Source organism: Coregonus lavaretus (genome assembly GCF_964263955.1).
Source record: "Coregonus lavaretus genome assembly, chromosome: 15".
NCBI lineage: Eukaryota > Metazoa > Chordata > Actinopteri > Salmoniformes > Salmonidae > Coregonus > Coregonus lavaretus.
Window position 1 is genome coordinate 11990449 of NC_140002.1, and position 23835 is coordinate 12014283.

Below are 23835 nucleotides of genomic sequence, written 5' to 3' on the forward strand. Positions count from 1 at the left end.
GGTTTTCATCAAGGATCTCTCTATACTTTGCTCCATTCATCTTTCCCTCGATCCTGACTAGTCTCCCAGTCCCTGCTGCTGAAAAACATCCCCACAGCATGATGCTGCCATCCACATGCTTTACCGTAGGGATGGTGCCAGGTTTCCTCCAGACGTGACGCTTGGCATTCAGGCCAAAGAGTTCAATCTTGGTTTCATCAGACCAGAGAATCTTGTTTCTCATGGTCTGAGAGTCCTTCTGGCAAACTCCAAGCGAGCTGTCATGTGCCTTTTACTGAGGAGTGGCTTCCGTCTGGCCACTCTACCATAAAGGCCTGATTGGTGGAATGCTGCAAAGATGGTTGTCCTTCTGGAAGGTTCTCCCATCTCCACAGAGGAACCCTGGAGCTCTGTCAGCGTGACCATCGGGTTCTTGGTCACCTCCCTGACCAAGGCCATTCTCCCGCGATTGCTCAGTTTGGCCGGGCGGCCAGCTCTAGGAAGAGTCTTGGTGGTTCCAAACTTCTTCCATTTAAGAATGATCGAGGCCACTGTGTTCTTGGGGACCTTCAATGCTGCAGAAATGTTTTGGCACCCTTCCCCAGACCTGTGCCTCGACACAATCCTGTCTCTGAGCTCTACGGACAATTCCTTCAACCTCATGGCTTGGTTTTCGCTCTGACATGCACTTTCAATTGTGGGACCTTATATAGACAGGTGTGTGCCTTTCCAAATCATGTCCAATCAATTGAATTTACCACAGGTGGACTGCAATCAAGTTGTAGAAACATCTCAAGGATGATCTATGGAAACAGGATGCACCTGAGCTCAATTTCGAATCTCATAGCAAAGGGTCTGAATACTTATGTAAATGTTTTTTATTTTTTATACATTTGCAAAAATCTATAAAAACCTGTTTTCGCTTTGTCATTATGGGGTATTGTGTGTAGGTTGATGAGGAATTGTTTTTATATAATCCATTTTAGAATAAGGCTGTAACATAACAAAATGGGGAAAAAGGGAAGGGGTCTGAATACTTTCCGAATGCACTGTATAAAACTGTTTGAGTTTGAAAAAAGTCCTCTATATCGATGCACTTTTAAACAGATTAGCTACTAACATTACAATAGTATACATACCATAGAATTACATATATACTGAACAAAAATATAAACACATAATTTTTTCAAAATTTCTAAGATTTTACTGAGTTACAGTTCATTTAAGGAAATCAGTCAATTGAAATAAATAAATTAGGCCCTAATTTATGGATTTCACATGACTGGGAATACAGATATGCATCTGTTGATACCTTAAAGAAATGTAGGGGCGTGGATCAGAAAACCAGTCAGTATCTACCATTTGCCTCATGCAGCGCGACAACTCCTTCGCATGGAGTTGATCAGGCTGTTGATTGTGGCCTGTGAAATGTTGTCCCACTCCTCTTCAATGGCTGTGAGAAGTTGCTGGATATTGGCGGGAATTGGAACACGCTGTTGTACACTTTGATCCAGAGCATCCCAAACATGCTCAATGGGTGACATGTCTGGTGAGTATGCAGGCCATGGAAGAGCCGGGAAATGTTCAGCTTCCAGAAATTGTGTACAGATCCTTGCGACATTATCATGCTGAAACATGAGGCGATGGCAGTGGATGAATGGCACGACAATGGGCCTCAGGATCCCGTCACGGTATCTCTGTGCATTCAAATTGCCATCAATAAAATACAATTGTGTTCATTGTCCGTAGCTTATGCCTGCCAATACCATAACCCCACCACCACCATGGGGCACTCTGTTCACAACGTTGACATCAGCAAACCGCTTGCCAACACAACGCCATACACGTGGTCTATGGTTGTGAGGCTGGTTGGACGTACTGCCAAATTCTCTAAAAAGAAGTTGCAGGCGGCTTATGGTAGAGAAATTAATATTACATTATCTGGCAATAGCTCTGGTAGACATTCCTGAAGTCAGCATGCCAATTGCACACTCCCTCAAAACTTGAGACATCTGTGGCATTGTGTTGTGTGACAAAACCACACATTTTAGAGTAGCCTTTTATTGTCCCCAGCACAAGGTGCACCTCTGTAATGATCATGCTGTTTAATCAGCTTCTTGATATGCCATACCTGTGAGGTGGATGGATTATCTGGGCAAAGGAGAAGTGCTCACTAATAGGGATGTAAACAAATTTGTGCACAACATTTGAGATAAATAAGCTTTTTGTGACATTTTTGTGATCTTTTATTTCAGCTAATGAAACATGGGACCAACACTTTACATGTTGGGTTCATATTTTTGTTCAGTGTAGAATAATTTAGGATCTCTGTGATGCTTATGTTTTTTATTTTAGCAAACAAAACTCTAAAAGGCCCGAAATATTCACAAGGCAATTTCAAAAGACCAAAATCTGCATGTGCATGCAAATGTCAAAACATTGGTAGCTAGTAGCTACAGTCCATGCCGAAACAGCTTAAACCTTCACACTGGCATCAAAAACACTAAACAACAGGTGAGTGCAGGTAGGAGAGACGGTCTTGGGAGAGTGACATGATATCAGAGGTCTTGAAAGGACGAGTGTATGTGTCTGTCTGTCTGTGTCTGTCATCTGTCGGTTTGTCTGTCTGCATATATCTGTCTGTCTGTGTCTGTGCATGTGTGTGTGTTAGAGAGAGATAATATCTAACTTGTATCTATCTATCTTAATCCCTGTAATCTGTCCAGTTTGGCGTGTTTGAGGCCCAGAGAGCAGAGACACGCAAGCACTCACTGACCTTTAAATAACTTCCAGAAATGGCACGTGTATGTGGTACAATTTCTTCTACACACACACAGTAACTGGAGACAACAGAGTCGTTCCATGTCATTTCAGTAAGCCATGACACCTAGGGATGGGCACGGTTATTCAAATATTTGAATATCCGAACAGACGTTAGTATTGAAATAATTGCGAGAGTATTCATATTAAAAAGTATTTGTCTAAATTAAATGAAGTATGTGACATTGCTACACACAAGGATATACCATGTCATTAGACATGATTAATTCAATAAAACAACAAACTTTTGCATTTAATTTGATGTGTGCCCCATAAAAATACATACCGTAGTAGCCTACATAGGCTTCACACGTTTGTTGTTATTGTCGGCCAATCAAAGTGGCTCCATGTGTAGTAAGCACATTTTTTAGAAACATTTTTTTGTCATTTAGTAGACGCTCTTATCCAGAGCGACTTACAGGAGCAATTAGGGTTAAGTGCCTTGCTCAAGGGCACATCAACAGATTTTTCACCTAGTCGGCTCAGGGATTAGAACCAGCGACCTTTCGGTTACTGGCAATACGCTCTTAACCACTAAGCTACCTGCCGCAATGTGGGAGATTTCTAAACAATGCAACATGGAATTACAATTGCTTTTTATTTAACCCTTATTTCACCAGGTAAGTTGACTGAGAACACATTCTCATTTACAGCAACGACCTGGGGAATAGTTTCAGGGGAGAGGAGGGGGAATGAATGAGCCGATTGGAAGCTGGGGATGATTAGGTGGCCATGATGATAGGAGGGCCAGATTGGGAATTTAGCCAGTACACCAGGGTTAATACCCCTACTCTTACGATAAGTGCCATGGGATCTTTAGTGACCTATAGAGAGTCAGGATACCCGTTTAACATCCCATCTGAAAGACGGCACCCTACACAGGGCAATGTCACCAATCACTGCCCTGGGGCATTGAGATGTTATTTTGTTTTAGACCAGAGGAAAGAGTGCCTCCTACTGTCCCTCCAACACCACTTCCAGCAGCATCTGATCTCCAATCCAGGGACTGACCAGGACCAACCCTGCTTCGACCTGACTCGTTCCATGTTGTCACTCAATCATCTTGATGATGCTTGTTTGTGTGTGTGTCTGTCTGATGAAGCAGCGCACATGATGGAGCATGTCTTACCGTAGTGAGCTAGGTTATAGGCCTACATCATGGGCTGGATAGAAGCAGTTTACCATCTTCAGAACTGGATATTAATTGCTTTATTTGCCTCATAAAATAATAGAAAAGTAAATAATATTGTTTGTTCTATCTCTCATAAAACTGTGATTGAGAATAGCCTATGCCTAGGCTTAGCCTATAGACTTTCATTCTTGTTATTTTTCAAGTTGTTATTTAACAACTTTAGGACAACACCTTTGTGGGCTAGAATATTTGGGAAATAGGCTACTGTTCATAACTTCAACTTGTCTTAAAGCTTTTATGATAGGCCAGTAGGAGAAATTAGGATAGGTTATTGCCCATTTGGAGGGATTTTCCCGGCCCACATGGATAATTTCTTCCTTAATAAGCTTAAATTTGATGAAACTTGCCATTAGATTTTTCTATAGGCTATTGGTATTGTTTGTTCTCTCTCATTATTAGTCCTCTAGCTACACTACATGGTCAAAAGTATGTAGACACCCCTTCAAATTAGTGGATTCGGCTATTTCACGCATGTTGCTGACAGGTGTATAAAAATCGAGCACACAGCCATGCAATCTCCATAGACAAACATTGGCAGTAGAACGGCCTTACTGAAGAGCTCAGTGACCTTTAACGTGGCTCCGTTATAGGATGCCACCTTTCCAACAAGTTAGTTCAGTCAAATTTCTTCCCTGCTCGAGCTGCCCCGGTCAACTGTAAGTGCTGTTATTGTGAAGTGGAAACGTCTATGAGCAACAATGGCTCAGCTGCGAAGTGGTAGGCCACACAAGCTCACAGAACGGGACCGCAGAGTGCTGAAGCGAGTAAAAATGATCTGTCCTCGGTTGCAACACTCACTACCGAGTTCCAAACTGCCTCTGGAAGCAAAGTCAGCACAAGAACTGTTCGTCGGGAGCTTCATGAAATGGGTTTCCATGGCCGAGCAGCCGCACACAAGCCTAGGATCACCATGCGCAATGCTAAGCATCAGCTGGAGTGGTGTAAAGCTCGCCGCCATTGGACTCTGGAGCAGTGGAAACGCGATCTATGGAGTGATGAATCACGCTTCACCATCTGGCAGTCCGACGGACAAATCTGGGTTTGGCGGATGCTCGAATGCATAGGGCCAACTCAAAAGTTTGGTGGAGGAGGAATAATGGTCTGGGGGTGTTTTTCATGGTTCAAGCTAGGCCCCTTAGTTCGAGTGAAGGGAAATGTTAACGCTACAGCATACAATGACATTCTAGACGAATCTGTGCTTCCAACTTTGTGGCAACAGTTTGAGGAAGGCCCTTTCCTGTTTCAGCATGACAATGCCCTGTGCACAAAGCGAGGTCCATACAGAAATGGTTTGTCGAGATCGGTGTGGAAGAACTTGACTGACCTGCACAGAGCCCTGAGCTCAACCCCATCGAACACCTTTGGGATGAATTGGAACGCCGACTGCGAGCCAGCCCTAATCGCCCAACATCAGTGCCCGACCTCACTAATGCTCTTGTGGCTGAATGGAAGCAAGTCCCTGCAGCAATGTTCCAAGATCTAGTGGAAAGCCTTCCCAGAAGAGTGGAGGCTGTTATAGCAGCAAAGGGGGGGACTGACTCCATATTAATGCCCATGATTTTGGAATGAGATGTTCGACGAGCAGGTGTACCTTAAGTTTTTAGGCTATTTAAATAATGAGATGGAACTCTGTAACATTCATTGTTTGATATGGAGAAAGCCATGCATAAAACAATGAAGCGTAGCCTTCATTCTTATTCATAGCCAATCGAATGGAGAGAAAACGGAATACAGGCTACGTTTTGTTTAAACAGCTAGACAAAAGATAGTGTAGTGTCCATTATTGAAAAAAATAATATAGGTTTAGGCTATAGCCCAGGGATGGGCAACTTTGATAGGGCCACAAAAAAATCTGAAATCATGAGGGCTCGCGGGTCTGCCTACCCACATCCATACCCCCCCCCCCCCCCACACACTGCGAGCAAAACATTTTAGTGGCCCCCCTCTTGACAGCGGAGAGAACATTTTCACGTTTTAGAGTTCATTTCGTGCCATGGGGTGTCCACATTGTTTTTGTTGCAGTTTTAAAGCAGGTTTTCTATAATTCTACACATTTTGCCATGATGGCGGAGAAGAAATTGAGCTGTTTTACTGACCAATAAGTTGTCAGTTGCCTATCCTGGCTATAGCCTAATGCATCTTTGTGCTGCTTTGGTGGAATTCTCCGCTCTGCCTGGCCTACATTCCCCTCTTGCGTTCTGTATATAACATATTTATTGAAATAGGCTATAGCAAAGAATAGGCAAATTACTGGGAATGTCATTTGTGTGCTTCCCTGCTGTGTGCTGAGAGACTCTGTTTTTTACTGCGCAGCACCAGTCAAGTTCAAATAAGCTAAACCATCGTCTGTCACATCACACTGTCGTCACCATCAACGATCGCTGTCAATCATCATCACTACCCAATGTTATCGTAATATCGCCCAACCCTAGCGTGCATTTATTGCAGGGACTTACAGAACGTCCTCTATCTTGGAGATGATGTGTTCGGCACAGGAGCGTTCTCTCTCCAGCGACACACGGTCTCTCACCCTCTCTGTGTCCAGCTTAGCCAGCTCCACTTCTGCCAGGGTCAGACCCATACTGCGCTTCTGCCTGTAGACACACACACACACACACACGCACACGCACGTGTATGATTAATCCATGAGGAAATACGATATCAAAGCATCATTATGTGCACATCATCATCGTCATCATCTTTGAGAAGAGTGAGTGTGTGTGTTTGTGGTGTGTGTGTATGGTACAGTGAGGGAAAAAAGTATTTGATCCCCTGCTGATTTTGTACGTTTGCCCACTGACAAAGACATAATCAGTCTATAATTTTAATGGTACGTTTATTTGAACAGTGAGAGACAGAATAACAACAAAACAATCCAGAAAAATGCATGTCAAAAATGTTATACATTGATTTGCATTTTAATGAGGGAAATAAGTATTTGACCCCTCTGCAAAACATGACTTAGTACTTGGTGGCAAAACCCTTGTTGGCAATCACAAAGGTCAGACGTTTCTTGTAGTTGGCCACCAGGTTTGCACACATCTCAGGAGGGATTTTGTCCCACTCCTCTTTGCAGATCTTCTCCAAGTTATTAAGGTTTCGAGCCTGACGTTTGGCAACAAGAACCTTCAGCTCCCTCCACAGCTTTTCTATGGGATTAAGGTCTGGAGACTGGCTAGGCCACTCCAGGACCTTAATGTGCTTCTTCTTGAGCCACTCCTTTGTTGCCTTGGCCGTGTGTTTTGGGTCATTGTCATGCTGGAATACCCATCCACGACCCATTTTCAATGCCCTGGCTGAGGGAAGGAGGATCTCACCCAAGATTTGACGGTACATGGCCCCGTTCATCGTCCCTTTGATGCGGTGAAGTTGTCCTGCCCCCTTAGCAGAAAAACACCCCCATAATGTTTCCACCTCCATGTTTGATGGTGGGGATGGTGTTCTTGGGGTCATAGGCAGCATTCCTCCTCCTCCAAACACGGTGAGTTGAGTTGATGCCAAAGAGCTTGATTTTGGTCTCATCTGACCACAACACTTTCACCCAGTTCTCCTCTGAATCATTCAGATGTTCATTGGCAAACTTCAGACTGCCCTGTATATGTGCTTTCTTGAGCAGGGGGACCTTGCGGGCGCTGCAGGATTTCAGTCCTTCACGGCGTAGTGTGTTACCAATTGTTTTCTCGGTGACTATGGTCCCAGCTGCCTTGAGATCATTGACAAGATCCTCCCGTGTAGTTCTGGGCTGATTCCTCACCGTTCTCATGATCATTGCAACTTCACGAGGTGAGATCTTGCATGGAGCCCCAGGCCGAGGGAGATTTACAGTTATTTTGTGTTTCTTCCATTTGTGAATAATCGCACCAACTGTTGTCACCTTCTCACCAAGCTGCTTGGCGATGGTCTTGTAGCCCATTCCAGCCTTGTGTAGGTCTACAATCTTGTCCCTGACATCCTTGGAGAGCTCTTTGGTCTTGGCCATGGTGGAGAGTTTGGAATCTGATTGATTGATTGCTTCTGTGGACAGGTGTCTTTTATACAGGTAACAAACTGAGATTAGGAGCACTCCCTTTAAGAGTGTGCTCCTAATCTCAGCTCGTTACCTGTATAAAAGACACCTGGGAGCCAGAAATCTTTCTGATTGAGAGGGGGTCAAATAATTATTTCCCTCATTAAAATGCAAATCAATTTATACGATTTTTGACATGCGTTTTTCTGGATTTTTTTGTTGTTATTCTGTCTCTCACAGTTCAAATAAACCTACCATTAAAATTATAGACTGATCATTTCTTTGTCATTGGGCAAACGTACAAAATCAGCAGGGGATCAAATACTTTTTCCCCTCACTGTATGTGTGTGAGACTGCGAGTGTGTGTGTGTACGTATGAGTGTTTCTGTCTGAATGTGTGTGTGTTTGTGTGCGCGTGATGTGTGTGTGTCTGACCTGAAGTCCTCTAGGTTCCTCTGGATGTCTGGTAGTAGTGTGTCCTGTAGCAGCTGTGTGTAAGGTCTGTGCAGTTCCTCTGGGATCAGCTCAGGTCTCCGCCGCTCTGGGAACACACAACAGCATGTTTGCCAACACACACACGCACACACACAGCAGTCTCCCTTTTTTGGAAACATTCTAATCAATTACACTAGACAAGACACTACTGCATTGCTAAAACTGTTGCTAAACTAATACAAGTCTTGAGAGGATGAAGTAATAACTCACCTAGTTCAGAGGCCATAGACTCAGGCACAGCTACTTTCAGATTCTGCAAGGGGAAAAAAATAGTTCTCAGTTAAAAAAGCTAAAAGAGAGACCTTAAGCAATACAACCACAACAATACCATTTCCTTTGCACCCACCGTAGCAGATAAAGAGTGTGTAAGATTATACTAATTATCTTAAAGGAGAGCAAAACCAAACAGACTGTCACGCCCTGACCTTAGAGATCCCTTTTATTTCTATATTTGGTTAGGTCAGGGTGTGATTTGGGTGGGCATTCTAGTTTTTCTATTTCTTAGTTGGCCGGGTATTTTTCCCAATCAAAGACAGCTGTCTATTGTTGTCTCTGGTTGGGGATCATACTTAGGCAGCCTTTTTCCCACCTTAGTTTGTGGGATCTTGTTTTTGTATAGGTGCTGTGTAGCCTGCAGAACTTTACGTTAGTTTGTATTTTGTTGTTTTGTCGGTGTTCATTTAATAAAGTAATATGTTCGCCCACCACGCTGCACCATGGTCCGATCCGTCTATCAACGAGCGTGACAGAAGATCCCACCACAAACGGACCAAGCAGCGTGGCCAGGAGGAGCAGACATCCTGGACACAGGTGGGGAAGACATTCTGGACATGGGAGGAGATATTGGCCGGAAAGGGACCCAGGCAGGAAGGGATCGCCTTCCATGGGAGCAGACGGAGGCAGCGAGAGAGGATCAACGGCAACTCCGAAGGTCACGACCACGACGGAAGCCCGAGAGGCAGCCCCAAAGATTTTTTTGGGGGGGGCACACAGGGTGGTTGGCGGAGCCAGGTTTCAGACCAGAGCCAACTCCCCGCACTCGCTTTAAGGAGCGTGTGACCGTTCAGGCACCCTGTTATGCGGTGATACGCACTGTGTCTCCAGTGCGCATTCACAGCCCGGTGCGCTTGGTGCCCGCGCCCCGCACTTGCCGGGCTAAAGGGAGCATCCAGCCAGGATGGGTTGTGCCAGCTCTACGCTCCAGACCTCCAGTGCGCCTCCACGGCCCAGTATATCCTGCGCCGGCTCTACGCACTGTGTCGCTAGTGCGCCTTCACAGCCCGGTATGACCCGTGCCTGCTCCTCGCACCAGCCCAATGGTGCATGTCTCCAGCCCGGTACGGCCCGTGTCTGCTCCTCGCACCAGACCTCCAGCGACGGTCCTCGGCTCGAAGCCTCCAGTGATGATTCATGGCATGAAGCCTCTAGTGATGATCCACGGCACGAAGCCTCCAGTGATGATCCATGGCACGAAGCCTCCAGTGATGATCCATGGCACGAAGCCTCCAGCGATGATCCATGGCACGAAGCCTCCAGCGATGATCCATGGCCCGAAGCCTCCAGTGATGATCCATGGCCCAGAGCCTCCTGCGACGGTCGGCAGTCCAGAGTCTCCAGCGACGGACGGCAGTCCAGAGTCTCTAGCGACGGTCGGCAGTCCAGAGTCTCCAGCGACGGTCGGCAGTCCAGAGTCTCTAGCGACGATCGGCAGTCCAGAGTCTCCAGCGACGGTCGGCAGTCCAGAGTCTCCGACGACGACCCACGGTCCGGTTCCTCCGGCGACGAGCGGGGTCTACATCCGGGTATGGTTCCCAATCAGAGGCTCATACTTTAGGCAGCCTTTTTCCCACCTTAGTTTGTGGGATCTTGTTTTTGTATAGGTAGCCTGCAGAACTTTACGTTCGTTTGTATTTTGTTGTTTTGTCGGTGTTCATTTAATAAAGTAATATGTTCGCCCACCGCGCTGCACCTTGGTCCGATCTGTCTATCAACGAGCGTGACACAGACAGACTTCTTCCAGCAGAAGCACACCACTGGTGAAGGAACTTGGCCATCCAGACACACTCACAAGCGAGAGAGAGGGGTAGAAACAGGATCTGATGGATGGAGCTGATTTTAAAAAAAAGTTAGTACTCAATGCCCCAGAGACAGACAGACTGACCGACACACACACACGCACGCTCGCGCGCGCACACACACTAGTGTCACCTATCTATTCTATACACGTGTGTAGCTGAGCCAAAAGTTACAGTCTTCTTTGTGTTTGTGTGTATGTGTGTGTGCCTCTTTGCTTGCGCATGCGCATATGTGTGTGTGTGAATGCATGTGTGCGTGTACATAATGTGTGTGTACATAGTGTGTGTCTTACCGCTGCTCGGTCCATAAAGAAAGTATGGAAATCCATGAAGATCCGTCTGGTCTCTTTGGAGTTGGTCTGCTTGTACAGGTCAGCATAGAGGTAGCACAGCTGGGAGAGGACAAGAGGTGGTTAGGTCTAAACTACTGACCAAAGCATTCTGGGGTCAAACCACCAAAGTGCTAGAGAGTAACTGCTGTACCCTAATTAGAAAATATCAGCGTTCATTAGGGTCGCAAAATGTGGCCAAATTCTGGAAAACCTGGGAATTTTGGGACAGTTACTGTAATGTTGCATGCCTACAGTTCATACAGTAGCTACTGTGGATGTGTCTGTTAGGCATGCATTTTGTTTAGGTGTGTGCGTGTGTGTGTGCGTGCGTGTATGTGTGTGTGGTGGACTTACCAGAGGTGCAGGGTCAAACTGAGAGACCACGTGATGGAGGAAGGCGGCCAAGTGAGCGGGCCGAGACTTGAGCAGCTCTATACTCTGAAAACAACTACACTGACCGTTGATCTGAGAGAGAGAGAGAGAGAGAGAGAGAGAGAGAGGGGGGTAGGGATCAACAGAAAGATAAAGTTGGAGTAATAGAGAGACATTGAGACAATTAGACAGAAACAGACAGGAGAGAGAGAGAGAGAGTGAGAGAGAGTGAAAGAGTGACAGAGAGAGTGAGAGTAACAGCGAGAGTGAGAGAGAGAGAGTGAGAGAGAGACAGAGGGAGAGAGAGAGAGACAGAGAGAGTGAGAGTGACAGAGAGAGAGTGAGAAAGAGAGATGGGGAGAGAGAGAGAGAGAGAGTATAGAGATAGCCAGTTAGTCAATCAGACAGACAGACATTGGTCTAGCAGTAGTCCACCAGTACCTGTTCCTGCTCCGTGTCAAAGTAGTCATCCTCTGCTCCAATTATCTGGGGGTTGACACGGGACAAGGGGCTGCCCACACTGGACTGGAAGTTACAGTCCTGACACACATGCACACACACACAGAGACAAGGTTTTAGTGCAACGATGGGACTCACATGCACACACACTCTCACTAACTGGGCTATTGTAAACAACAAATATACAGTGTGTGTGTGTGTCTCACCAGGTCCGGCGTGTCCTCTACGTCAGGCGAGGGGCAGGAGTTGAGGCTCTCTCGGGGGGTGGTCTTTGGGCTGTGGCAGGGGGTCTCTCTTTGGCATGGACTTTCAGGGAGGGGACTGGGAGACACCTGACATAGAGAGACCCACATACCAGTCACATAATACATTTGCCAGTCTCTGATTTTGAACGGGCATTGTGGTATTGATACCACACGTTCCAGTCCAATTTTCTCAAACAAAAGTATTGAGGAAAATAGGAATTGGAATTTCAGTTTTCTTCCTGATTTGAAATGGAATACACCCCAACCCTGGTTACAGTACAATGGTATTCTGTTGAGAATGTAATTGTCATGGAGGGACGGTTTGGTGGTGATAATAACAGACAGGCTAGTTGGCCAGGTTGACTCACAGTGTTATTGGTCCAGGGCCCGTCGCTGCCGCTCTCTACCAGCGAGGAGGGGGTCTGCTCTCCATCGGCTGCCCCAAAGCCCCCCTCCTCCACCTCACTGTCCCGGGGGGAGAGGGAGCCATCCTGAAAACACACACAATTGTCAGAGTTGTGTGTCAAACATGCCTACTATAACTGTGTGACAGCCCAGACAGTAACTGGGCTGTCCCTTTGAGAGAGAGAGAGAGAGAGAGAGAGAGAGAGAGAGAGAGAGAGAGAGAGAGAGAGAGAGAGAGAGAGAGAGAGAGAGAGAGAGAGAGAGAGAGAGAGACAGAGAGAGAGAGAGAGAGAGAGAGAGAGAGAGAGAGAGAGAGAGAGAGAGAGAGAGAGAGAGAGAGAGAGAGAGAGAGAGAGAGAGAGAGAGAGAGAGAGAGGGAGAGAGAGAGATACAGTGAGAGAGGGAGAGAGAGAGACAGTGAGAGGGAGAGAGAGAGATACAGTGAGAGGGGGAGAGAGAGAGCGAGAGATACAGTGAGAGAGGGCAAGAGAGGGAGAGAGAGAGGGAGAGTGTGTGTGTCTATGAGAGAGAATGTTTGTGTGTGCTCCTAAGCGTGATGATTAGTTGATTATTCGAATCAGCTGTGTAGTGCTATGGCAAAAAACATAACGTGCACCCCTTGGGATCCTGAGGACCGAGTTTGTGAAAGCCTGGTGTACGTGCATACGTATGTATGTGTATACCTGAGGTGTGCCTGTGGCCTTGCTGAGCTGGCTCTGCAGCAGAGGAATGTGTTTCTTGGCCTCCTGGATGTCCTTCAGTAGTTTCGCTGTGGGGTTCTTGCTGTACACCTCCTTCATAGCCTGGACATGACATAATGTGACACACAGGACAAAGCACACACGTTAGGAGAGGACACGGGAGGGAGGGAGGGAAAAAGAGAGAAGAGGAGGTGTATTCTTAGTCCTATTCTCAAATATAAAATATACTTTGATTCGTTTAACTTTTTTTTTGTTTACTACATGATTCCATATGTGTTATTTCATAGTTTTGATGTCTTCACTATTATTCTACAACGTAAAAAATTGTAAAAATAAAGAAAAACCCTTGAATGAGTAGGTGTGTGTCCAGTTCACATGGTCCTAGTTCTAGTTCATGGTCAGTCATAGGAGGTCAGTGTTTATTAGTGGTTACCATGGTAAAGTATCTGTTTAGTGGTATGAATGATTGGCTTCGATGGTACAGGGTCGTATTCATTAGGGCACATGGTAGCAAAACGTTTTGTAACAGAAAACTAAAACAAGCATTTCTTAATGTTCTGGTTGCCTCTCCCTGTTCAGTTCATGTTCTTCCGTTTAGTGCCTGATGAACACGACACAGAGGAAGAGAAGAAATGGCTCACGAAAAACTTGAGGATGGAGGAAGAACTTGTTTATCCTTCCCATCCCTCCTTCCATCCCTCCTTCCATTCCTCCCTCCCTCCCTCTCTCCCTCCCTCACCCACCCACCACCACAGGGCCGTGTTCATTCGTCGCAAAACGGAAGAAAACGTATTGAATTCCGGGGAGATACTCAAAGTTGTCCAATAAGAAACTCATTTCACGTTATGTTGCAAAACGTCTCGTTACGGTGTGCCCTAATAAACACGACCCACAAGACTCTAGCTACACCGCTAACAGCTACACTTTAAAGTGTTGACAGCTAACCTGTTTAGCATTGAACTGGGAGGCAGGCGCTCAGTCACTCCCCGGAGAGACATAGCAGGCATCTATAGAGGCCCCACGGGGGACTTGAACACAAACACACTTAGATCCCCCTGTCAGGTTGGCATCTAATGAGAATTAATTAACTTCGCCTTCATCAATGCTTTCCAGGAAACTCAGTGAGTATTCTACGCTACACTGAATGCTGCTAGGAAATGTAGTTAATGAAAGTTAAATCAGTAAGGGTGGTCTGAATGGATCGTCACTTTTCATTCATCTAGTAAACTCATATAATTAACATCGCTTCCTATCTCACTCATCAGCATAGCAGGTATTTATAGGGTACATCCATAAGAGGACTGGCCACCCCTCAGAGCCTGGTTCCTCTCTAGGTTTCTTCCTAGGTTCCTGCCTTTCTAGGAAGTTTTTCCTAGCCACCGTGCTTCTACATCTGCACTGCTTGCTGTTTGGGGTTTTAGGCTGGGTTTCTGTATAAGCACTTTGTGACATCTGCTGATGTAAAAAGGGCTTTATAAATACATTTGATTTGATAATGTTACCTCATTAGCTTAGCGTCACGTCTCTCCTCCTCCTTTACTATTAGCAAGCGTTCACCTATTAACTTCAGCTTATGAGCATTGAACACTAAGGTAATTCTACCACAGTTGCTGATTAACCTATGGGTTCACGTGTGCTATTATCACTTTCCTTTTTTTCAATCAATGGCAATGAATCTAGGGGAGTATTTACAGTTTATTTTATTTTTATTTCACCTTTATTTAACCAGGTAAGCCAGTTGAGAACAAGTTCTCATTTACAACTGCGACCTGGCCAAGATAAAGCAAAGCAGTGCGATAAAAACAACAACACAGAGTTACATATGGGGTAAAACAAAACATAAAGTCAAAAATACCACAGAAAATCTATATACAGTGGGGGAAAAAAGTATTTAGTCAGCCACCAATTGTGCAAGTTCTCCCACTTAAAAAGATGAGAGAGGCCTGTAATTTTCATCATAGGTACACGTCAACTATGACAGACAAAATGAGAATTTTTTTCTCCAGAAAATCACATTGTAGGATTTTTAATGAATTTATTTGCAAATTATGGTGGAAAATAAGTATTTGGTCACCTACAAACAAGCAAGATTTCTGGCTCTCACAGACCTGTAACTTCTTCTTTAAGAGGCTCCTCTGTCCTCCGCTCGTTACCTGTATTAATGGCACCTGTTTGAACTTGTTATCAGTATAAAAGACACCTGTCCACAACCTCAAACAGTCACACTCCAAACTCCACTATGGCCAAGACCAAAGAGCTGTCAAAGGACACCAGAAACAAAATTGTAGACCTGCACCAGGCTGGGAAGACTGAATCTGCAATAGGTAAGCAGCTTGGTTTGAAGAAATCAACTGTGGGAGCAATTATTAGGAAATGGAAGACATACAAGACCACTGATAATCTCCCTCGATCTGGGGCTCCACGCAAGATCTCACCCTGTGGGGTCAAAATGATCACAAGAACGGTGAGCAAAAATCCCAGAACCACACGGTGGGACCTAGTGAATGACCTGCAGAGAGCTGGGACCAAAGTAACAAAGCCTACCATCAGTAACACACTACGCCACCAGGGACTCAAATTCTGCAGTGCCAGACGTGTCCCCCTGCTTAAGCCAGTACATGTCCAGGCCCGTCTGAAGTTTGCTAGAGTGCATTTGGATGATCCAGAAGAGGATTGGGAGAATGTCATATGGTCAGATGAAACCAAAATAGAACTTTTTGGTAAAAACTCGTCGTGTTTGGAGGACAAAAAATGCTGAGTTGCATCCAAAGAACACCATACCTACTGTGAAGCATGGGGGTGGAAACATCATGCTTTGGGGCTGTTTTTCTGCAAAGGGACCAGGACGACTGATCCGTGTAAAGGAAAGAATGAATGGGGCCATGTATCGTGAGATTTTGAGTGAAAACCTCCTTCCATCAGCAAGGGCATTGAAGATGAAATGTGGCTGGGTCTTTCAGCATGACAATGATCCCAAACACACCGCCCGGGCAACGAAGGAGTGGCTTCGTAAGAAGCATTTCAAGGTCCTGGAGTGGCCTAGCCAGTCTCCAGATCTCAACCCCATAGAAAATCTTTGGAGGGAGTTGAAAGTCCGTGTTGCCCAGCGACAAACCCAAAACATCACTGCTCTAGAGGAGATCTGCATGGAGGAATGGGCCAAAATACCAGCAACAGTGTGTGAAAACTTTGTGAAGACTTACAGAAAACGTTTGACCTGTGTCATTGCCAACAAAGAGTATATAACAAAGTATTGAGAAACTTTTGTTATTGACCAAATACTTATTTTCCACCATAATTTGCAAATAAGATCATTAAAAATCCTACAATGTGATTTTCTGGATTTTTTTCTTCTCATTTTGTCTGTCATAGTTGACGTGTACCTATGATGCAAATTACAGGCCTCTCTCATCTTTTTAAGTGGGAGAACTTGCACAATTGGTGGCTGACTAATTACATTTTTTCCCCACTGTATATATATATATATACAGTGGGGAGAACAACTATTTGATAGACTGCCGATTTTGCAGGTTTTCCTACTTACAAAGCATGTAGAGGTATGTACTTTTTATCATAGGTACAATTCAACTGTGAGAGACGGAAACTAAAACAAAAATCCAGAAAGGCACATTGTATGATTTATTAAGTAATTAATTTGCATTTTATTGCATGACATAAGTATTTGATCACCTACCAACCAGTAAGAATTCCGGCTCTCACAGACCTGTTAGTTTGTCTTTAAGAAGCCCTCCTGTTCTCCACTCATTACCTGTATTAACTGCACCTGTTTGAACTCGTTACCTGTATAAAAGACACCTGTCCACACACTCAATCAAACAGACTCCAACCTCTCCACAATGGCCAAGACCAGAGAGCTGTGTAAGGACATCAGGGATACAATTGTAGACATGCACAAGGCTGGGATGGGCTACAGGACAATAGGCAAGCAGCTTGGTGAGAAGGCAACAACTGTTGGCGCAATTATTAGAAAATGGAAGAAGTTCAAGATGACGGTCAATCACCCTCGGTCTGGGGCTCCATGCAAGATCTCACCTCGTGGGGCATCAGTGATCATGAGGAAGGTGAGGGATCAGCCCAGAACTATACGGCAGGACCTGGTCAATGACCTGAAGAGATCTGGGACCACAGTCTCAAAGAAAACCATTAGTAACACACTACGCCGTCAAGGATTAAAATCCTGCAGCGCACGCAAGGTCCCCCTGCTCAAGCCAGCACATGTCCAGGCCCATCTGAAGTTTGCCAATGACCATCTGGATGATCCAGAGGAGGAATGAGAGAAGGTCATGTGGTCTGATGAGACAAAAATAGAGCTTTTTGGTCTAAACTCCACTCGCCGTGTTTGGAGGAAGAAGAAGGATGAGTACAACCCCAAGAACACCATCCCAACCGTGAAGCATGGAGGTGGAAACAACAACATGCTTTTCTGCAAAGGGGACAGGACGACTGCACCGTATTGAGGGGAGGATGGATGGGGACATGTATCGCGATATCTTGGCCAACAACCTCCTTCCCTCAGTAAGAGCATTGAAGATGGGTCGTGGCTGGGTCTTCCAGCATGACAACGACCCGAAACACACAGCCAGGGCAACTAAGGAGTGGCTCCGTAAGAAGCATCTCAAGGTCCTGGAGTGGCCTAGCCAGTCTCCAGACCTGAACCCAATAGAAAATCTTTGGAGGGAGCTGAAAGTCCGTATTGCCCAGCGACAGCCCCGAAACCTGAAGGATCTGGAGAAGGTCTGTATGGAGGAGTGGGCCAAAATCCCTGCTGCAGTGTGTGCAAACCTGGTCAAGACCTACAGGAAACGTATGATCTCTGTAATTGCAAACAAAGGTTTCTGTACCAAATATTAAGTTCTGATTTTCTGATGTATCAAATACTTATGTCATGCAATAAAATGCAAATTAATTACTTAAAAATCATATAATGTGATTTTCTAGATTTTTGTTTTAGATTCCGTCTCTCACAGTTGAAGTGTACCTATGATAAAATTACAGACCTCTACATGATTTGTAAGTAGGAAAACCTGCAAAATAGGCAGTGTATCAAATACTTGTTCTCCCCACTGTGTATATATATATATACAGTGGGGAAAAAAAGTATTTAGTCAGCCACCAATTGTGCAAGTTCTCCCACTTAAAAAGATGAGAGAGGCCTGTCATTTTCATCATAGGTACACGTCAACTATGACAGACAAATTGAGAAAAAAATTTCCAGAAAATCACATTGTAGGATTTTTAATGAATTTATCTGCAAATTATGGTGGAAAATAAGTATTTGGTCACCTACAAACAAGCAAGATTTCTGGCTCTCACAGACCTGTAACTTCTTATTTAAGAAGCTCCTCTGTCCTCCACTCGTTACCTGTATTAATGGCACCTGTTTGAACTTGTTATCAGTATAAAAGACACCTGTCCACAACCTCAAACAGTCACACTCCAAACTCCACTATGGCCAAGACCAAAGAGCTGTCAAAGGACACCAGAAACAAAATTGTAGACCTGCACCAGGCTGGGAAGACTGAATCTGCAATGGGTAAGCAGCTTGGTTTGAAGAAATCAACTGTGAGAGCAATTATTAGGAAATGGAAGACAAACAAGACCACTGATAATCTCCCTCGATCTGGGGCTCCACGCAAGATCTCACCCCGTGGGGTCAAAATGATCACAAGAACGGTGAGCAAAAATCCCAGAACCACACGGGGGGACCTAGTGAATGACCTGCAGAGAGCTGGGACCAAAGTAACAAAGCCTACCATCAGTAACACACTACGCCGCCAGGGACTCAAATCCTGCAGTGCTAGACGTGTCCCCCTGCTTAAGACAGTACATGTCCAGGCCCGTCTGAAGTTTGCTAGAGTGCATCCAGAAGAGGATTGGGAGAATGTCATATGGTCAGATGAAACCAAAATATAACTTTTTGGTAAAAACTCAACTCGTCGTGTTTGGAGGACAAAGAATGCTGAGTTGCATCCAAAGAACACCATACCTACTGTGAAGCATGGGAGTGAAAACATCATACTTTGGGGCTGTTTTTCTGCAAAGGGACCAGGACGACTGATCTGTGTAAAGGAAAGAATGAATGGGGCCATGTATCGTGAGATTTTGAGTGAAAACCTCCTTCCATCAGCAAGGGCATTGAAGATGAAACGTGGCTGGGTCTTTCAGCATGACAATGATCCCAAACACACCGCCCGGGCAATGAAGGAGTGGCTTCGTAAGAAGCATTTCAAGGTCCTGGAGTCTCCAGATCTCAACCCCATAGAAAATCTTTGGAGGGAGTTGAAAGTCTGTGTTGCCCAGCGACAGCCCCAAAACATCACTGCTCTAGAGGAGATCTGCATGGAGGAATGGGCCAAAATACCAGCAACAGTGTGTGAAAACCTTGTGAAGACTTACAGAAAACTTTTGACCTGTGTCATTGCCAACAAAGGGTATATAACAAAGTATTGAGAAACTTTTGTTATTGACCAAATACTTATTTTCCACCATAATTTGCAAATAAATTCATAAAAAATCCTACAATGTGATTTTCTGTAATTTTTTTTCTCATTTTGTCTGTCATAGTTGACGTGTACCTATGATGAAAATTACAGGCCTCTCTCATCTTTTTAAGTGGGAGAACTTGCACAATTGGTGACTGACTAAATACTTTTTTTCCCCACTGTATATATATATATACACACACACATATATACACACATACACACCCACATACATACATACATACATACATACATACATACATATATACATACATACATACATATCCTTTAATATACAGTGGGGAGAACAAGTATTTGATACACTGCCGATTTTGCAGGTTTTCCTACTTACAAAGCATGTAGAAGTCTGTAATTTTTATCATAGGTACACTTCAACTGTGAGAGACGGAATCTAAAACAAAAATCCAGAAAGTCACATTGTATGATTTTTAAGTAATTAATTTGCATTTTATTGCATGACATAAGTATTTGATACATCAGAAAAGCAGAACTTAATATTTGGTACAGAAACCTTTGTTTGCAATTACGGAGATCATACGTTTCCTGTAGGTCTTGACCAGGTTTGCACACACTGCAGCAGGGATTGTGGCCCACTCCTCCATACAGACCTTCTCCAGATCCTTCAGGTTTCGGGGCTGTCGCTGGGCAATACAGACTTTCAGCTCCCTCTAAAGATTTTCTATTGGGTTCAGGTCTGGAGACTGGCTAGGTCACTCCAGGACCTTGAGATGCTTCTTACGGAGCCACTCCTTAGTTGCCCTGGCTGTTTGTTTCGGTTCGTTGTCATGCTGGAAGACCCAGCCACGACCCATCTTCAATGCTCTTACTGAGGGAAGGAGGTTGTTGGCCAAGATCTCGCGATACATGGCCCCATCCATCCTCCCCTCAATACGGTGCAGTCGTCCTGTCCCCTTTGCAGAAGAGCATCCCCAAAGAATGATGTTTCCATCTCCATGCTTCACGGTTGGGATGGTGTTCTTGGGGTTGTACTCATCCCTTTTCTTCCTCCAAACACGGCGAGTGGAGTTTAGACCAAAAAGCTCTATTTTTGTCTCATCAGACCACATGACCTTCTCCCATTCCTCCTCTGGATCATCCAGATGGTCATTGGCAAACTTCAGACGGGCCTGGACATGCGCTGGCTTGAGCAGGGGGACCTTGTGTGCGCTGCAGGATTTTAATCCTTGACGGCGTAGTGTGTTACTAATGGTTTTCTTTGAGACTGTGGTCCCAGCTCTCTTCAGGTCATTGACCAGGTCCTGCCGTGTAGTTCTGGGCTGATCCCTCACCTTCCTCATGATCATTGATGCCCCACGACGTGAGATCTTGCATGGAGCCCCAGACCAAGGGTGATTGACCGTCATCTTGATCTTCTTCCATTTTCTAATAATTGCGCCAACAGTTGTTGCCTTCTCACCAAGCTGCTTGCCTATTGTCCTGTAGCCCATCCCAGCCTTGTGCAGGTCTACAATTTTATCCCTGATGTCCTTACACAGCTCTCTGGTCTTGGCCATTGTGGAGAGGTTGGAGTCTGTTTGATTGAGTGTGTGGACAGGTGTCTTTTATACAGGTAACGAGTTCAAACAGGTGCAGTTAATCCAGTAATGAGTGGAGAACAGGAGGGCTTCTTAAAGAAAAACTAACAGGTCTGTGAGAGCCGGAATTCTTACTGGTTGGTAGGTGATCAAATACTTATGTCATGCAATAAAATGCAAATTAATTACTTAAAAATCATACAATGTGTTTTTCTATGATAAAAAGTGTACCTATGATAAACATTATAGACCTCTACATGCTTTGTAAGTAGGAAAACCTGCAAAATCGGCAGTCTATCAAATACTTGTTCTCCCCACTGTATTCCCCTTTATTACTTTCCAACCCCGCCACCCTTTCCCCACGTGGAGTAAACTAGTGAACTGAGATGCTTTGTGAATATAGCTGCATTAAAAAAAATGCATTCACTCTTTCAAATCAAAGAAGCAAAGTTTGACTGAATGACTGTCTCATCTCCTCATGTAGAAAACTTCAGAGTATGGTGACACTGTGTGTGTGTGTGTGCATTTGTGTGTGTGCGTTTGTGTGTCTTGCCTGTAAGTCCTCCTGCTCCTTGGTCAGCATCTTCTGTAAGATGTCCACCTTCTGGCTGTGAAGGGCGTTATTCTCCTTCTGAGGGACCAACCCAAAAAATAAAAAGAAGAAGAAGAAGAAGTGTGTTCGCTTGGGGACAGGACTTCACCGACATGTGCAGCAGAGGGAGAACGGCAGCTTTAGCACAGGTTTAACTGGAAATAGAGGAAACTAGTGAGAGAAAGTGAAAGAGGCAGAGTGAGTAGAGGCAGAGTGAGTGAGGGTGGATACTGAGGTGGGACGGAGGAGGGGGAGTGAAGAACGGAAGTGGAACTGTGGAAAGAGAGCGAGAGAGAGAGAGAGAGAGAGAGAGAGAGAGAGAGAGAGAGAGAGAGAGAGGAGAGCGAGGCCGAGAGGAAAAACAGAAAGAAGACAGAGAGGGGCAGATATAGAAAGTGAGAGAGACAGACAGAGAGGGGCAGATATAGAAAGTGAGAGAGACAGACAGAGGGACCGAGAGAAAAAGAGAGACATATATAAAGAGAGAGAGAGCGAGAGTGTTTCTGAAATGGCACCCCACTCCCTATAGAGTACACTACTTCTCCTATAGAGTAGTGCACTATATAGTAAATAGGATGCCATTTCAGTTGCAGACAGAGAGCCAATTGGCTGTCTGTCGTACCCAGAGGGGCAGAGGGGAGGTGATGTGGTCCTGGGGGCTGGTGGAGGAGGTGGCGCAGCGCTCCCCTGTTCCCCCCGTTGGTCCAGGAGACTGGGACGAGGAGAGGAAAGAGGACAGGTCTCCCCCCTCGCCCTCCGACAGCGAGATCTGGGCCAGCCCCGGGGGCCTCCCCAGCACTGTGAGGGCCACATAGGAGCCCGCTGACACAGAGAGACAAGAGGGGTCACAGTTACCGTAGCTTTATTACTTGTTATAAGCATGAATGAGTTTTTATGTCTTATTAAAAAAATATATATCTACATGTTATGTCTGTCTATGTAGCTAACTTTCAACTCAAACTGACTTATATCTTTTCACTCACAGTGGCTAGCTTATTATATGGTCAGTATCATTATGAGATGATAATAAGATATACATGCTTATGGCACGTCTTACAATGCATTATAAGCACATATAGACTACTACCGGTTGGCTTTAAGAAAGTAAGTCTCTTGAAGAGCCTGTGATTTTTCATATCTACGAATAATTGGATATAAATTTGCCACTTGAACTTACATTTTATTAGCTTGACGACTTCTACATGGTTTGAATGTGTTACTAAGGTCCCGTTAACCTGCAACAAAAACATCAATGACACGTCACATCAACGTCATTCAAATGAAAAACAACACTTTCTATAGGAGGACTATGCGTTCTGTCTAAAACTTAGCAAAAAACGGCAAAAACAATGCAAATGGGAAGCCCCAAATCAGTTAATGTTCAACAGGAGCATGTGTACATAACAACTCTTTCCATGCCAAGAAACAACCATTTCTAAATGTTAATTCAAATCAAACATTTTATTTGTCAAATGCTTCATAGACAACAGGTGTAGACTAACAGTAAAATGCTTACTTACAGGTCCTTTTTCAACAATACAGAGTTAAAGACAATATCAAAAATAAAATAACAAATAGAAAGTGACACAATGAATAAATATACAGAGAATAACTAATACAAATAACAAGTAAAAATAACATAGCTATATATAGGGAGTAGAAAATAACATGGCTATATACAGGGAGTACCAGTACCGAGTTGATGTGCAGGGGTATGAGGTAGTTATGTACATATAGGTAGGGGTAAAGTGACTAGGCAACAGGATAGATAATAGACAGTAGCAGCAGCGTATGTGGTGAGTTTGAAAGTGTGTGTGTGAGTGTGTATGTGGCGTCAGTATGCATGTGTGTGCATGTTATGTGTGTTTGGGCATATGTAGTATGTGTGTGTGTGTGTGTGTGTGTATATAGAGTCCAGTCTGTGTGTATAGGGTCAGTGCAAGAGAGTTGGTGCAAAAAATGGTCAATGCAGGTAGTCTGGGTAGCCATTTGATTAGCTATTTAGCAGTCTTGTTTAGAAGTCTTATGGCTTGGGGGTAGAAGCTGTTCAGGGTCCTGTTGGTTCCAGATTTGGTGCATTGGTACCGCTTGCTGTGCGGTAGC

At 44.8% G+C, this 23835-nt stretch overlaps 1 protein-coding gene across 2 annotated transcripts in view; it reads right to left on the reverse strand.

Moving 5' to 3' along the window:
• LOC311142219 (rho guanine nucleotide exchange factor 12-like) overlaps positions 1-23835 on the reverse strand; it is a 121844-nt gene that overhangs the window by 28550 nt on the left and 69459 nt on the right. For both annotated transcript variants that reach the window (XM_084177827.1, XM_084177826.1), the window contains 12 exons: positions 22910-22967; positions 22355-22554; positions 21694-21771; positions 13064-13183; positions 12344-12466; positions 11937-12062; positions 11713-11811; positions 11254-11364; positions 10861-10959; positions 8703-8745; positions 8433-8538; positions 6448-6585 (listed from right to left, as the gene is read on the reverse strand). In XM_084177827.1, the coding sequence (XP_084033953.1) occupies positions 6448-6585; positions 8433-8538; positions 8703-8745; positions 10861-10959; positions 11254-11364; positions 11713-11811; positions 11937-12062; positions 12344-12466; positions 13064-13183; positions 21694-21771; positions 22355-22554; positions 22910-22967 (1301 nt within the window). The remainder of the gene's footprint in view (positions 1-6447; positions 6586-8432; positions 8539-8702; positions 8746-10860; positions 10960-11253; positions 11365-11712; positions 11812-11936; positions 12063-12343; positions 12467-13063; positions 13184-21693; positions 21772-22354; positions 22555-22909; positions 22968-23835) is intronic.